The sequence below is a fragment of the Schistocerca americana genome, chromosome X (genome assembly GCF_021461395.2).
Source record: "Schistocerca americana isolate TAMUIC-IGC-003095 chromosome X, iqSchAmer2.1, whole genome shotgun sequence".
Lineage (NCBI taxonomy): Eukaryota > Metazoa > Arthropoda > Insecta > Orthoptera > Acrididae > Schistocerca > Schistocerca americana.
In genome coordinates, this window is record NC_060130.1 from 161,839,594 (window position 1) to 161,857,550 (window position 17,957).

Genomic DNA, 17,957 nt, shown 5'->3' on the forward strand with positions numbered 1-17,957 from the left:
CTTTAACAGTAACGTCACAGTATAAGAGTATGTTCTGCTGAATGGTATGATAAGCTGGGCTATGTAATTGACTTCTGGCAGCAAATATTTGTTAACTATTGTGAATACATTTTATCAGGTTAAAAATTCTGGTTCCAGCTCAAACCCAAGACACATTACAATGCCAGTAAAGTGCATAAAAGCCATAAACCCCAAGGCCTTTACAAAGCGACACCTAAAAAAGCTCGTCAGATGTCACTGTTTGAAATATTTTCCGATTTATCACTGACCAGATACAAGCAATTGTTTAAACAATGAAGGCTCTTGTACGATACAGAAATAAAAAGGAAAAATCTTCCAAAACCTCTTGTTTGACTATTCCTAAATAAATGACATATTCACGTTTGTCCATGCGACTTCAGGCATAATGTAGACTACTAGTTCTGTATCTTCTTATTACACTATACTTGATTGCTCCCATTATTAAGGTACTATCTGTCATAGCACGTTAGTCCATGCCTGAACTCTGTCACTATGCTGCAACAAGTTTATTGTTCATCAGTCAAATCTGTGGCAGTAGGCAAACAATTTACTACACTCATTATGTTGCACTCTGCTGGAAAAAATAATCTATGAGGCATGGTACAAAACAAACTTGATAAATGTTGTAAATCTGTCTGCTTACAAAACATTTACAACTAGCATAAAAGATAAAAGTAGGGCCACTTGCCGCCTTCCCCCCCCCCCCCCCCTCGACACACACACACACACACACACACACACACACACACACACACACACACACACACACACAAAAGGACGCGCGCACGGTGGGGGGGGGGGGGGGCAGGAAGGGGAAGAAGGTGTAGAGTAAGTGACTGATGGACTGGACTGCACTGCACTGCACTTGACACAGGCAGGCAGCGAGAGAGGGAGGAGAGAATGAATTCAACTTTTCTGCTACATAGAACCCTTCTGCTTGTCCTTGCTATTCATAACCTTTCTGCTTGTCATCCTTCAAGAGGCTACACAGATTTACATTACAACAAATATTTATGAATGAGAGTAGTCTCATTTCTTTTTTAAATCATGTCATCACTACTGGAACCTAAGTTACTTTTCGATTTTTCTTAATTTTGTAAATTTATATTCACAATGTACCACTTTACAATACACCATTGTAATCCTACAAGGACCAGAAGCAATCTAAATATAAAAAAGTGACGTAGATAAAGAAACACTGGATAAAATGAAGTGGCTTTTTATCCCCCCCCCCCCCCCCCCCAACCCCCAGGCGTCTTAAAATACTTTACATTCAATGTATTCAAGTTCACACAACTTCCTTCTCTTCCCATTAAAAAATATCATGTCTTGTGATGACAAAGAAATTCAGAAGCACTGGCAGATAACATAACTATTTAAACTAAATGTCAGTTAATGCTCTTGCAGTATAACTCCCAAAATCTTTGGGATCACAAAGAATTAAAATGTTTCTTTATGGAACAGTTTTATACTTATGAGTAAGAATGTCACCACAACTTTGTACAATAGCTTTCTATACTCTCCACTGTTTAACACCTTCTGCCTGGTTCTTTACCTAAAGATACAGACCTGCACGGATGGAAACATCAACCCATAACAGAGTTCTTTCTGCAAGTGAACCCTCTCCTCATAATCAAGAATAGTTTCTTATACCTGCCACAAACTATGTCCTTAAACCAATGAAACAACATTTCAAGACCGATTCAATGTTACATCTACCATGATTCCAATTATTCAAAGTGAAAATACCATGAGTGATTACAAAATGCTTAATTCAGTGATTGAACTAAACAAATTTACTCACCAACAGAGCCTTCCTTCGACAGTCGTCTTTGGAAATCTCCCTCAAAGTATGACTTTCCATATCTTGGCACATCTGAAATTTTGATAACAGGATTATTTATGTATCGAATTTCAACATGCTAACAAAGTTTAATTTTCAACTACCGCTCACTTCAGTTACACATATTTCATAAACATGTTGAATGAGAGAGTTGTGTCCACAATTATTTTTAATTAAACATTTCCACCAACTTTTGAAGAGTAATAGCACAATGAAATAGTAACAATTTTTACATGAAAAACTTCATTCCCATAATTGGCACAGTACCACCAGTTTTCGATACACTTTCTTGCTTGCATCATGAACACATTACTTTAGGTTCAAACTTCATTGCTGTATGATAACCAATCCTCTCATTCACCTACCTCTATGCCCATCACCATCTCATTAAACCTTACTGCCCTCATCATAACTTCACCCCTCACCCACCAAAACATAACCCCTTCTGCTATACTTTCTTACTCTATCATAACTAACCCTGAACAAGATTCCCTTATCTACCTCTCGCTCCCAAATCTCCACTCTGAACTGTGCACAATGCACACACGCTCTATATCGAGAACCAGCGTCTCCACCTTGTTGTGACAAGAGATAAACTTCTGTTACACTCTCAGAGCTATAAATCTTACTTCCGGTGTTTCTTTCATGAATCTGTGAAGCTCTTTATAAATTTGGCTTCCACATAACTACATATTTTATAATAATTTCTTCTTTGTGATCAGATGTCTCTCCACAAAAGTGGCAAAATGAATTGCAATTTAAAATTTTAATGATGTTCATATTGCAATATTAAATACATTACATGTATGTGAGTTCAAACATTGACTGTCAGTAACAACTTATACCTGAAGAAAAAGACACCTAAACTGCACCATTGCCCCAGTGATCTTCACATGATTGATTCTAACAGCACAAGGCTATTGGACCTAGCAACCAATTTTACATAGCAGATGCAAAGGAAGAATTTCTAAATGTGAGATGTACTAGTCCCTGCCTCAGTCATAAATACTAATACTGCAGTTCTGAAAAGAAAAGTATTCAAATGATGCATTAAACACGTAAGCACTCAAAATGTCAGTATTAATGGGCAACACAAATAGCCATGTAATTTTGTACTAAGTTCTTCGTCATTACAACTCCCTTGGAAGTGGCAAATGTTGTTTTTCAGGCCACAGTTATTCAATTCAAAACTTCCTACTTCAAGAGAATATCATTTTGTTAAATTGCAATGAATCTTTACATACATGGAATTCAAAGATACTTTAACAGTAACGTCACAGTATAAGAGTATGTTCTGCTGAATGGTATGATAAGCTGTGCTATGTAATTGACTTCTGGCAGCAAATATTTGTTAACTATTGTGAATACATTTTATCAGGTTAAAAATTCTGGTTCCAGCTCAAACCCAAGACACATTACAATGCCAGTAAAGTGCATAAAAGCCATAAACCCCAAGGCCTTTACAAAGCGACACCTAAAAAAGCTCGTCAGATGTCACTGTTTGAAATATTTTCCGATTTATCACTGACCAGATACAAGCAATTGTTTAAACAATGAAGGCTCTTGTACGATACAGAAATAAAAAGGAAAAATCTTCCAAAACCTCTTGTTTGACTATTCCTAAATAAATGACATATTCACGTTTGTCCATGCGACTTCAGGCATAATGTAGACTACTAGTTCTGTATCTTCTTATTACACTATACTTGATTGCTCCCATTATTAAGGTACTATCTGTCATAGCACGTTAGTCCATGCCTGAACTCTGTCACTATGCTGCAACAAGTTTATTGTTCATCAGTCAAATCTGTGGCAGTAGGCAAACAATTTACTACACTCATTATGTTGCACTCTGCTGGAAAAAATAATCTATGAGGCATGGTACAAAACAAACTTGATAAATGTTGTAAATCTGTCTGCTTACAAAACATTTACAACTAGCATAAAAGATAAAAGTAGGGCCACTTGCCGCCTTCCCCCCCCCCCCCCTCGACACACACACACACACACACACACACACACACACACACACACACACACACACACAAAAGGACGCGCGCACGGTGGGGGGGGGGGGGGGGGCAGGAAGGGGAAGAAGGTGTAGAGTAAGTGACTGATGGACTGGACTGCACTGCACTGCACTTGACACAGGCAGGCAGCGAGAGAGGGAGGAGAGAATGAATTCAACTTTTCTGCTACATAGAACCCTTCTGCTTGTCCTTGCTATTCATAACCTTTCTGCTTGTCATCCTTCAAGAGGCTACACAGATTTACATTACAACAAATATTTATGAATGAGAGTAGTCTCATTTCTTTTTTAAATCATGTCATCACTACTGGAACCTAAGTTACTTTTCGATTTTTCTTAATTTTGTAAATTTATATTCACAATGTACCACTTTACAATACACCATTGTAATCCTACAAGGACCAGAAGCAATCTAAATATAAAAAAGTGACGTAGATAAAGAAACACTGGATAAAATGAAGTGGCTTTTTATCCCCCCCCCCCCCAGGCGTCTTAAAATACTTTACATTCAATGTATTCAAGTTCACACAACTTCCTTCTCTTCCCATTAAAAAATATCATGTCTTGTGATGACAAAGAAATTCAGAAGCACTGGCAGATAACATAACTATTTAAACTAAATGTCAGTTAATGCTCTTGCAGTATAACTCCCAAAATCTTTGGGATCACAAAGAATTAAAATGTTTCTTTATGGAACAGTTTTATACTTATGAGTAACAATGTCACCACAACTTTGTACAATAGCTTTCTATACTCTCCACTGTTTAACACCTTCTGCCTGGTTCTTTACCTAAAGATACAGACCTGCACGGATGGCACCATCAACCCATAACAGAGTTCTTTCTGCAAGTGAACCCTCTCCTCACAATCAAGAATGGTTTCTTATACCTGCCACAAACTATGTCCTTAAACCAATGAAACAACATTTCACGACCGATTCAATGTTACATCTACCATGATTCCAATTATTCAAAGTGAAAATACCATGAGTGATTACAAAATGCTTAATTCAGTGATTGAACTAAACAGATTTACTCACCAACAGAGCCTTCCTTCGACAGTCGTCTTTGGAAATCTCCCTCAAAGTATGACTTTCCATATCTTGGCACATCTGAAATTTTGATAACAGGATTATTTATGTATCGAATTTCAACATGCTAACAAAGTTTAATTTTCAACTACCGCTCACTTCAGTTACATATATTTCATAAACATGTTGAATGAGAGAGTTGTGTCCACAATTATTTTTAATTAAACATTTCCACCAACTTTTGAAGAGTAATAGCACAATGAAATAGTAACAATTTTTACATGAAAAACTTCATTCCCATAATTGGCACACTACCACCAGTTTTCGATACACTTTCTTGCTTGCATCATGAACACATTACTTTAGGTTCAAACTTCATTGCTGCATGATAACCAATCCTCTCATTCACCTACCTCTATGCCCATCACCATCTCATTAAACCTTACTGCCCTCATCATAACTTCACCCCTCACCCCCCAAAACATAACCCCTTCTGCTATACTTTCTTACTCTATCATAACTAACCCTTAACAAGATTCCCTTATCTACCTCTCACACCCAAACCTTCACTCTGAACTGTGCACAATGCACATACGCTCTAGATCGAGAACCAGAGTCTCCAGCTTGTTGTGACAAGAGTTAATCTGCTGTTACAAAAATCAAAAAGGCTCTGAGAACTATGGGACTTAACTTCTGAGGTCATCAGTCCCCTAGAACTTAGAACTACTTAAACCTAACTAACCTAAGAACATCACACATATCCATGCCCGAGGCAGGATTCGAACCTGTGACCATAGTGGTCGCGCGGTTCCAGACTGTAGCACCTAGAACCGCTTGGCCACCCCAGCTGGCAAGCTGCTGTAACACTCTCAGAGCTAGAAATCTTGCTTTCTGTTGGTTCGACAAGGAGACAATCACTAAGCCATTGGTCTTCCATGAATCTGTGAAGCTCTTTAAAAATTTGGTCTCCACATAACTACATATTTTATAATAATTTCTTCTTTGTGAAGGAAACACCATTACAGAGTCTGACATGACATACAGCTTTTCACTCTGACATGGTGAGATGCCAACTGATGTGGCTTAAGGGAACTGAGTGCCACTTCACATCTCAATGAATCACTGCTTGGTTTTATTAATACTACACATAAGTTTAGTTTCAGCTGGTGAAACGGAAGAGTCACTGCTGAAATAGTGGCTGCTAACACTTGGGACACATATCTATTCAAATGGGACTGACATTTAGTTAGGAAAGGCAGGTAGCAAGCCATGTCTCACTTTCACTGATACTGCTCTCAATGTGGCTGATTAACTTTCATCATGAAATCTTTTTCATTATCTCTACAAATTACAGCCAGCAGTGCTTTAGAAACATAAATGCTAAACAAAGAGAAAAACACCATGAACTAAAAACAAAACAAGATAACATGAAGTGAACAACCATATGAAATGAAAACAAGAGAACAAGATGCTAACCTACATATTACTGCTAGCTATGGCCTGTGTGAGAGTCTTAAGGGCTGCTCTCTCACCAGCACTCGTTGTATTGGTAGCAGTGACTATAGTTATTGTTAGCAGTAATTATGCGCACAAACAACCATATATTAAAACACGTTGGTGGAATTCCCATGTGTTTTCTATAACAAACTATGGCTTCTATAAACATAGGATGCTCTACACTCATTGTACTTTTAAAGTAAAAGAAATCTTCAATATATTACATTGTAATCCACTGCGTACCATTGGGGTGAACATACAGGACATACGCAGCAAGCTAACCTTGCCTGGGTGCAGCACGATGTAACTTTTGGCCTTTCCTGAAGGTTAGAGAAGATTTTATATCCACCAACTATAACCAAAGCGTCACAAACATTTTACCACATACTTCCTTATGCCAGTAACTTTCCTAGACTTAATAGGAAATTCTGTTAGTGATTAACATCTACATTCATCCTGCTTGCTCTTATTGATCCAAGATGAGGCCTCAACACACTTGTCAGTAGTATCTTTTGGAAATATACATAAAATCTCAAACAACAACTCTAATGGGGTGGTCCCAATTACTCCTGTAAGAAACATCCTGGCAGACTGGAACGGTGTGCCGGACAAGGCCTAGTTTTAAGACTCAATCCAATACACAGTTTTAATGTATCAGAATGTCAGAATGTTCTAATTAGCGCACACCCCACTGCAGAGCGAAAATCCACTCTCCTTCAATTAGCCTTAAGGGCAAAATCTTGCACACCACACACAATATTGCCATATGGAGCATAGTAGAGGTGATGCCCTCACACACTGGCTGTGAAGCAGATGATGACCACAAATATAGCATCACAGTAGGTTCTGATCATCAGCAGGAACAGTCTATATGGACAGTTCCTGTTGTTATTAACTTATGAGGAACTTAAGAAGCTTTAACATCACAGGGGTAAACCATCACCTTGACCTTTTCAGGCAATGAATCACTCTCAAAGGCCAAGATGAAGACACTGGTAGCAAACCTGTTGTCTTTGGGTCCCCTGTAAACATGCCGGATGAAATGAACACACCACCATTCTAGATTACCATGGAGCTCATCGTCGGACTGCAAGAGGAGGTAGCCATAGAAAATAATCCCCTGGACCATGTTGAGGCTTTTATGGGGAGTGACAGAAACAGGAATATCACCTAGCCGGTCACAAGGGAGTAATGCTCGGGATTGGGCAGGGGATACTATCTGAATCAAGACTGTACCACTTTTCTCATCTTGGACAGTGCTGTCAGTTCCCCAAACTTATTCTCAAAATATTCAACAAAAAACTGAGGCTTCATAGGTAGACACGAATCCCCATCCATTCTGCTACAGACTAAATACTGAGGCGAATATGGCTCTCTTCTTTCTGTAGACCTATGTTCCTCCCATGGTGTAGCGAGGAAAGGAAACGATTTAGGGTCATACCAGTCGGCATTGTATTCGATCTTGCCCTTCTTAGAGACTGCTGGTGCTGTACGGTCACCAGCATGAGATGACTTAGTCCACTTCATTGTGGGTCATCTGCCCTGATGCTACCCACTCCGACCAGGGCCTCCCGCCACGGGCAACACCCAGCCACAGCAAAGGCTACCTGGCATGATGGCCATTGCTGGGAGTCCTAATACGCCAGGAAGATAGGCATCTACTCCTTGGCATATGTGGGGAGTTTACAGCTCAGGCATCAGCAGTGTCATTCTTGTGTTGTCAAGGGGCTACCACCAAATGGGTACATGACGGCCCCACCACAATGGACTGGCTACCGTGCTGGATATTGGGTGCAGAGATATCCAATACTGTCATGGGGGTGAAAGAGGACATGGGACAATGGAAGAAGATGACATACTCCGGAAAGTATCCTCGCCCAAATACACTCCTGGAAATTGAAATAAGAACACCGTGAATTCATTGTCCCAGGAAGGGGAAACTTTATTGACACATTCCTGGGGTCAGATACATCACATGATCACACTGACAGAACCACAGGCACATAGACACAGGCAACAGAGCATGCACAATGTCGGCATTAGTACAGTGTATATCCACCTTTCGCAGCAATGCAGGCTGCTATTCTCCCTTGGAGACGATCGTAGAGATGCTGGATGTAGTCCTGTGGAACGGCTTGCCATGCCATTTCCACCTGGCGTCTCAGTTGGACCAGCGTTCGTGCTGGACGTGCAGACCGCGTGAGACGACGCTTCATCCAGTCCCAAACATGCTCAATGGGGGACAGATCCGGAGATCTTGCTGGCCAGGGTAGTTGACTTACACCTTCTAGAGCACGTTGGGTGGCACGGGATACATGCGGACGTGCATTGTCCTGTTGGAACAGCAAGTTCCCTTGCCGGTCTAGGAATGGTAGAACGATGGGTTCGATGACGGTTTGGATGTACCGTGCACTATTCAGTGTCCCCTCGACCATCACCAGTGGTGTACGGCCAGTGTAGGAGATCGCTCCCCACACCATGATGCCGGGTGTTGGCCCTGTGTGCCTCGGTCGTATGCAGTCCTGATTGTGGCGCTCACCTGCACGGCGCCAAACACGCATACGACCATCATTGGCACCAAGGCAGAAGCGACTCTCATCGCTGAAGACGACACGTCTCCATTCGTCCCTCCATTCACGCCTGTCGCGACACCACTGGAGGCGGGCTGCACGATGTTGGGGCGTGAGCGGAAGACGGCCTAACGGTGTGCGGGACCGTAGCCCAGCTTCATGGAGACGGTTGCGAATGGTCCTCGCCGATACCCCAGGAGCAACAGTGTCCCTAATTTGCTGGGAAGTGGCGGTGCGGTCCCCTACGGCACTGCGTAGGATCCTATGGTCTTGGCGTGCATCCGTGCGTCACTGCGGTCCGGTCCCTGGTCGACGGGCACGTGCACCTTCCGCCGACCACTGGCGACAACATCGATGTACTGTGGAGACCTCACGCCCCACGTGTTGAGCAATTCGGCGGTACGTCCACCCGGCCTCCCGCATGCCCAATATACGCCCTCGCTCAAAGTCCGTCAACTGCACATACGGTTCACGTCCACGCTGTCGCGGCATGCTACCAGTGTTAAAGACTGCGATGGAGCTCCGTATGCCACGGCAAACTGGCTGACACTGACGGCGGCGGTGCACAAATGCTGCGCAGCTAGCGCCATTCGACGGCCAACACCGCGGTTCCTGGTGTGTCCGCTGTGCCATGCGTGTGATCATTGCTTGTACAGCCCTCTCGCAGTGTCCGGAGCAAGTATGGTGGGTCTGACACACCGGTGTCAATGTGTTCTTTTTTCCATTTCCAGGAGTGTAGTTGAATTGCACATGGAGATGCAAAGCCATGACAAGAGGTTCCAGAGATCGCATGTAAGGGCACTAGGGATAACTCATGCGCTACCTGCGGCATCCTTCCCCATATGGCCCGCACTTCTGTAGAATTTGGAAAGTGGCAGGTCAAACCATAATATGGGACCTGAACTTACAGGGCCAAAAAGTTTGAGACTTCTTTTAGTCACCTATTACGACAGGCAGGTGCCTATCCTAACCCCCAGACCGGCAGGGAGCGGGAGGGGGAGGGGGAGGGGCGATGGGCGATGGGCGATGGGCGATGGGCGAGGGCGAGGGCGAGGGCGAGGGCGAGGGCGAGTTTTCTGATTCCACAGATTTACAGAACACAATGTGTTCAGGCAGTGTCAGAGAACTGAAGGTCGCAATGAAGGTGGTAGTCATCTCAACTCCTCCATTATTCCTTCACATCCTTAGCTCCACATCCACTATCCCCTGTGATGCCCATACTTTTTTGAGTTCTGCAATGTCAATGTCCAGAATATCATGGCACGTGACTACACCCTTGCTTGACCTAAGTGTGTTATGCAACTTTTGTGATGCCCTAAGAAGTTCCACCTGCTTTGTCTTGTTAGTCTCAACCAATACAGAACCATTTCGCGTCCACTTAGCACACTTTACGGTACCAGTAAGTGCTTCTAAACCTTTATGAATATAGAAAGGGACACTTTTTCAAACATCCCCTCCTTCCTCTTGATCAACAGATACACATTTTTACAAGGGTGGTTTGAAAAGTTCTTGGAACAGGATAGAAAAAAAGTACTTACATCAATGAAACTTGTTTTTATTTTTCAATGTAGTCTCCTTGTAGATTAATGCACTTGGTCCAACGTGCCTTGGTCCCATCCCGAAAATGAGTTTCCTCCAGGCCTGAAAAATAGTTGTCAACTCCGGATATCAATTCTTCGTTTGAAGTGAATCTTCATCCACCAAGAAAAATTTTCAGTTTTGGGAATAGATGGAAGTCCGACAGAGCCATATCAGGTGAATAAGGTGGGTGTGGCAACAATTCATACCTTCGTGCATGTAATTTTGCAATGGCGATGGCACGTATGTGCGGGCGTGCATTGTCCTGTTGGAAGATGACTTTCTTTCTTGCTAAACCTGACCTTTTTCGCAATCTTTTGTTGCAATTTGTCCTGGAAGTTAGCATAATATTCTCCAGTAATTATTTGCCCAGTGAGGAGATAATCTACAAACAGAATCCACTTCACATCCCATAACACTGATGCCATGACCTTTCCCACCGAAGGAATTGTCTTTGCTTTCTTTGGTGGCGGAGAATCAGCATGTTTCCACTGCTTTGACTGCCGTTTTGTCTCTGGGGTATAGTAGTGAACCAAATTTTCATCTCTGGTCACAAACCAGTGCAAAAAATCTTGTTCATTTCTACTAAAACGGGCCAAACATTGTTCCGATATGTCCATTCTCACGCGTTTTAGATCCAGGGTCAAGAGTCGCGGCACCCACCTTGCAGATAACTTTTTTATTTCTAATTCTTCAGTTAAAATGTGATATACCCTTTCAGACGACATCTGGCAAGCATGAGCAATTCCACACACTTTCAATCAGCGATCCTCCATGACCATTTTGTGCACCTTTGCAATGATTTCTGGAGTAGTGATACGTCTTGGCCGACCACTGCACAGATCATCATCTAAGCTCTCCTAACCAAATTTAAATTCATTTGTCCACTTGGCAACAGTTGAATATGAAGGAGCAGAGTCCCCCAGTGTACTCTGGAAATTGGTATGAATGTCCTTTGCTTTCATACCTTTCTTTACGAAGTACTTAATCACTGCTCAAATCTCTATTTTTTCCACCTTCGCAATCACTACACGGGAACAACAACAGAGTCACGTCACCGCCACAGCTTTCTGCCAACAGCACTGACGTGGCACGTGTTTACAGGCAACAGTCCAATGAATACCATGTAAACAACTCGGTGCGCTAGCGCTGACCTCTCGTGGTGATTCCGAGAACTTTTCAAACCATCCTTGTATTTGTGATTCCTTGAAAGCTGTTTACTCCCAGGCGGTACCCCTATCTACACTAGTAGTCAATAAGTTTGTGTTTGAGGGTCCTATCTTGGTACCACGAGCAGCTAGGGAAATAATGGTCCACTCAGATAGACCCCCTGCTTTCCTGAGTAAACCCTGTACAACTGAGATGTAGCAAGTTCCTCAGAGGTTGCTGACAATTGACTGTTCCACCTAAACAGCCATGAGCCTCCTTGTCGCACCTTGAAATTAAGAGTTTTTGAGGTTTTAACTATTCTCACAATCCAGGCAGCTAAGCCAAGATCCCCAGTCCCTGTGACACACAATATTCCACCGCCACGCTACATGGTATTTGCTGAAGCATGCCCAGCACTCACTGTTACACAGTTACAGAGGACTTGCAGCACTTACCAGCCCCCAGGTCAGGAAATTGATTTGCGAAGCCCGTACCCAGCAAACAAATACTGAGCTCGCTGAGGTGCTTACCATTTAGCATGACCTGGGGGTCACATGTGGCTTATCGAATGCCACAGAAATGGCTAGCAGTGAAGCTCCATTGTGAATGTACCCTAGTGAAAGAGACAGCATCTTTAAAGAAAAAGTTGTTGCACACAGCATGTGCATATATTTGGCATAGTATGAAGAACATTAGACAATTTCAGTATGTTGTTAAATTTCCCTTGTCAAAGTGAATACACACAAATAATGTTAACTTACACTTTCCTGCATCAAACCACATTTGACACAGTGTTATAGCCCTTTAAAATGTTTACTAATATGGTCCAAATTACAGCACATTTTCCTTTTAGACACTAGTACATTTGTCTGCAATTTCATTTTAACCCAGATATTATCTTGACCTATTAATTTTGTTTTGCCTCCTGCCATGTATTACTTATGATATTTTTCAGCTAACAATTCATCTTCTTAAATTATTGCAGATTGAAAACCTATAACACTACCTTAATTACACTCTAAAACAAAAGATTCTTTTCACCAGAAAAGAATAATACAAATGGGTGGGACTCAGTAGGTGTGATGTACACCTACAGACAAACAAATGACAATATCGCGAAAATAGGATGATTTATTCATTAAAAAGAACTTAATAAATTGAGCAAGTCAGTAAAACGTTGGTCCACCCCTGGCACTTTATGCAAGCAATTTTTCAGTGCAGCATTGATTGAGAGAGTTGGTGGATATCATCCAGACAGACATCACATCAAATTCTGTCCAATTGGCATGTTAGACAATCAAAACCCAGGAGTGGTTGGAGGGCCTGCCCATAACGCACCAAATGTTTTCAATTGGGAAAAGATCTGGTGAACTTGCTGGCCAAGGAAGGATTTGGCAAGCACTAAGACAAGCAGCAGAAACTCTCGCCCCGTGCTGGCTAAAATTTTAAGCCCAGGATGGCTTGCCATGAAGGGCAACAAAATAGGGCATTTAATATCATCAACATACTGCTGTGCTATGAGGATGCTGCAGATGACAACCAAAGGGCTCCTGCTATGAAAAGAAATGGCACCCTCATTGTCTTCATTCTTGTCAAACCCTACCTTGACCAGCAAGGTCACCAGATCTCTCCCGATGTTAAGAACATTTGGATCATTATGGGTTGGGTTCTCCAACCATCTCAGGATTTTGACGATCTAATGCACCAACTGGACAGATTTTGGCAAGATATCCTTCAGAAGGGTATCCAACAACTCCATCAATCAATGCTAAGCTGAATAACTGCTTCCATATGGACCCGATGTGCACAGACTCATTAAGGACTTGCTCAATTTGTGACACCCTTTTACTTGAATAAATCACCCAATTATTCTGAAATTATAATCATTTGTTTGTCTGTACATGTGCATCACATCAACCGATTTCTGTCCCATTTGGATAATTCCTTTCTGGTGTGTCTTTTTTCCCCCTTGGAGTGTAGATATTAGTTGCTTTTGGGTATATGATTCTAAATTTTTATCAGCAATTACCTGGGAATATTGGTGGCAGCTGTTGCATCATTTAATTATACTCTCAATCTATCCTTTACTGTTTATGACATATGTATCACTGTATCTTTATCATAATGCATAGTAGAATGTATTAATGTCCCCAACACTATGATGGTAGCCTGCATCCGAATTCTCTAACACCCCCCCCCCCCCCCCCGCCCCAACACACACACACACACACACACACACACACACACACACACGTATCTGAATTCAACTGTCAACTGTTCCTCATTCCACTACTTAGAAACACTCTGCATATTGTTTGCCAAGATGTTATACAGATTCCATCCGAATACAAGCGCTCATCTATGGTAAACTGCTTGGCCACAACCAAAGACGCAGTCCAGCAAAATGAACTTGTTAAACAATAAAGACACAGTTCAAAGTAAACACCACAACAACATTGTGCACCAATATTCTATAACAAATAGTTCCTTAAAAATTGGACTTGTCTCATTTCTTTTTTTTCTTGGGCCACTTACTACACCTAATATTTAGTGTTTTTAATTTCGGACAACTTTCTTCTCCTTCCATTAGTGACTCATGTCTTGCGATGACAACAAAGAAATTCAGCAAAAGTAGCAGATAATGTTACTATTTAAACCAAATGCCAGTTAATATTCTTGCAGTATAATTTTCAAAATCTCTTGAATTGTGAAAGAATTAAGTGTCATTATTATGCAACTATTTTAATTAATTTCCACATTAAATGTAAACCATTACCTATGACTATGAATAATGAAACACATGTGGCCACAAACTTTGTACGATAGTTCCTTTTCCTCTACATTGTTGCACACCTTTTGTCTGGTAGTTTACACAAGATACAGGTTTGTATAAACTGAAATATCAAACCATAACAGAGTTTTCATTCTGCATGTGAACTCTCCACTCATAATCAATAATGTTTTCTCATAATGACCACAAGCTGTGTACTTAAACCAATGAACTGACATCTCAAAGGCTGGTCCAAGGTTAAATCTAGTGTGACTCGAATGATTCAAAGTGAAAATACGACGAGTGATTTCAACATGCTTAATTCAGTGACTGGACTAACCAAATTTACTCACCAACAGAACCTTCCTTCAAAAGTCGGCTGGGGATATCTCTGTCCAGATATGACAGGTGGCGCAAATCTCTGTCAAGATATGATGCAGCATACGTTTTCACACCTGCAATTTTGGGAACAGAGTTATTTATGTATCAAATTTCAACATGTTAATGAAGTTAAATTACGAACTATTGCTTTCTTCAGGTAAATACATGTCATAAACATGATGAATGAGAGACTTGTGTCCACAGTCATTAATAATTATTCTTCTTTTCCCTGTTCTTTCTCCCGTATCTTTATGAGGTTGACATGTTAATTTTCACATTTGGTAATGTTAGTGGTAGAGGGTGGCCACACACCTTTGCTGTTGCAGTGGAAGCTGTGACCTTGAACGCTCTGAACTGCACAAAAATGTGGTTAGAGTATAAATTGTTCATATCAGAAACAGTGGTATGAGCCATTTGCATGCAAAATTAGGCATCTTAGCATAAGACACATTTGAACGATCACCTATTCAAGGTCTAAGAGAAGAAATCTGGTAACACGAAGAAACAAAATATTGATGCAACAAGACAAAAGCACAGATATTTCAATGCTGTGACTTCAAATGCCATATTTGCCTCTGCTTAAAATAATCACACTATTTGAAAAGCAATCTTTTCTACTGTCCTGATACTGTTGCATAGATATTCAAACTTTAAAGTACAAGTGTAGCAAACAAATTGTCCAAACAAAGTGGATCAGAACAATATTCACAGCCCCTAAAGCCACTTTCTTCATATCAAACTTACCTCCTGCATTAAAGCAGTCCAATATCAAACACTGCAATATTGCCATTTTTAAATGATGATATCAGTATGTCTATGTCATAACCTGCCTTTTGGCAAGCATATTACAAGATAGGCTTTTACTTCGGTTCAGAAAGCTTGTTTTAAAGCACAGAGTGTAGTCTGATGATAACATGACAATTGTGCAACTTCACTTGCAGTTTTTCACATTGTAGTCTTACAAGAATCAACAATCCTCCTCATGTATAGCTTATACTGCCTAACGAAGTACACGTCAAGAGGATGGTAATATTTTGTCGTCTTGGGTTTAAATTCACTGTTCAGAAAACTTTCATCCAACAGAGTACAATTTTTTATGATCCGACCAACAAACACACAGCATCAGGCTCTTCACATAATCATGTACATCTGCACCAAGACTATAATTAGATATCTTTTCATATGCTCTTCCATCTTTTTCCCACTTTTGCTTGCCTCCACATGAATGTTTCATAGGCATGTTGCTTCAAATTTGTTTGAAACATCTGGGCCAAAAATGCCTTGCAGCTCTTGAAATCAGATAATAGGACTTGTTAGCTAACTACCTCTCACTGATATGGCCACATTAATTGTATGGTTGGGTGTAGAGCTACGTATAAATTGTAATACAATATCTGTATTTTTCTCTCCTCTGGGAGACAGTGTGGACAATGAAGACATTTCATAATTACATTGATTTTTATCACTGTTCCAAACATTTTATTTATCCACACTCAAGTCTGTTACCTATTTGTTCACTTCTTCCACAGATTTTTGTTCCTTCTGGACAACACTATGATGATCTTCTTGTGGTGTCACCGCCAGACACCACACTTGCTAGGTGGTAGCTTAAATCGGCCGCGGTCCGTTTAGTACATGTCGGACCCGCGTGTCGCCACTGTGTGATCGCAGACCGAGCACCACCACAAGGCAGGTCTCGAGATACGAAACAGCACTCGCCCCAGTTGTACGGACGACATTGCTAGCGACAATACGGACGAAGCCTTCCTCTCATTTGCCGAGAGACAGTTAGAATAGCCTTCTGCTAAGTCCATGGCTATGACCTAGCAAGGCGCCATTAGCCTTACCTAGTTTGAGAGTTATCGTATAAATGTCACAAGAAGAACTTTGTACACCAACAAAGATTAAAAGTTAAGTATAAAGCAGCTACGTACTTTTCTTGCTACCATTCAATAGTTATCCTGTTCCAGACTTGACGCCAGTCGGCGTGTGTGTACGCGTGCCTTTCTTTCGGCTCCCTTCCCAGTGTGGCGTAGCAAGCTTGTTACGCCACAACACTTCTATGTTCTTACAAGTGATGAACACAATAATATATCTGGTAGGAATGTTATATTCAGTGTAAGGTTTGTTAATAACAGTAACTGAACCTGTGAAATTGTCCATGCCAACCACTTTATATGCTTCTAATGTCCACATTTGCAGATGCCCATAATGAACAGCAGTACCATATGGTCTTGTCCTTATCAAACTGTTAAGAGTACATACTCTTCTAAAGTTTTTAATTGTGACAGCCTGTTTCCCTCGAAGTGACCCTGATGTCATCTTCTGCTAGGCATAATCTAATATTACCCTGCAATCTGCCGGTGCCTCGTAAGATTACTATAGGAGTTCAAGCCACGACTGTAACTGTCTCCATATACATTTTCCAGTATGTTGTCATCAGTATACTGGCACTAGACATTTTAGGTGGTGATGGTTCATACTCACTTCTAGTTGAAGGGGCCTATTGCTCTGGAGATAAAAGTCTTGTACTACTGGACAAGCAAACTTTGGGTACAGGCTCTTCCTGTCTTTCTACACCTGTCCAGTATATCTTCTTGCATTTCCACATCATCCCAATTTTATCTGTGAATTATTATGCTATATAAAATATTAGTGAACACCACATCCCCAACTCCAATCACATTTACACATACAACACATTACAACTTTGTCTCAAACATTTTGACACCATTTATGGGAATAACTCACCTAATGATACCAATATATACTCTTCAGTCTCTACCCCACAACCTAACACACTAAAAGACAGCCCCCTATTGCAGCTATACTATTCACACAACCAATACAGATGGTATTTCATGAAAGATGCCCAGGAGGGGGTCCGCAGTTTGTGTGGTGCGTTTGCTGTCTGTTGCCGCCGTGTCTGCCGGCTGTCAATATGCGTAGTTCTCGAACACCAATACTTAGCGTGTGCCTCCTACGTTGTGCGACTCTGTGTACTGGTGTTTTCTTTCGATGTTTTTTTAAGGTTAATTGCTTTAAATATTGTTGTTAGATGTAATTATTGCCACTGCACCGAATCTGGG

The 17,957-nt window shown here is 41.3% G+C and overlaps 1 protein-coding gene across 1 annotated transcript in view; it reads right to left on the reverse strand.

Annotated features, from left to right (window-relative positions):
- The window catches only part of LOC124555881, a 176,796-nt gene that overhangs the window by 96,145 nt on the left and 62,694 nt on the right, over positions 1 to 17,957 (reverse strand). The window contains exons 7-8 of the mRNA XM_047129942.1: positions 14,841 to 14,942; positions 4,933 to 5,004 (exon numbers count right to left, since the gene is read on the reverse strand). Coding sequence (XP_046985898.1) covers positions 4,933 to 5,004; positions 14,841 to 14,942 — 174 coding nt within the window. The remainder of the gene's footprint in view (positions 1 to 4,932; positions 5,005 to 14,840; positions 14,943 to 17,957) is intronic.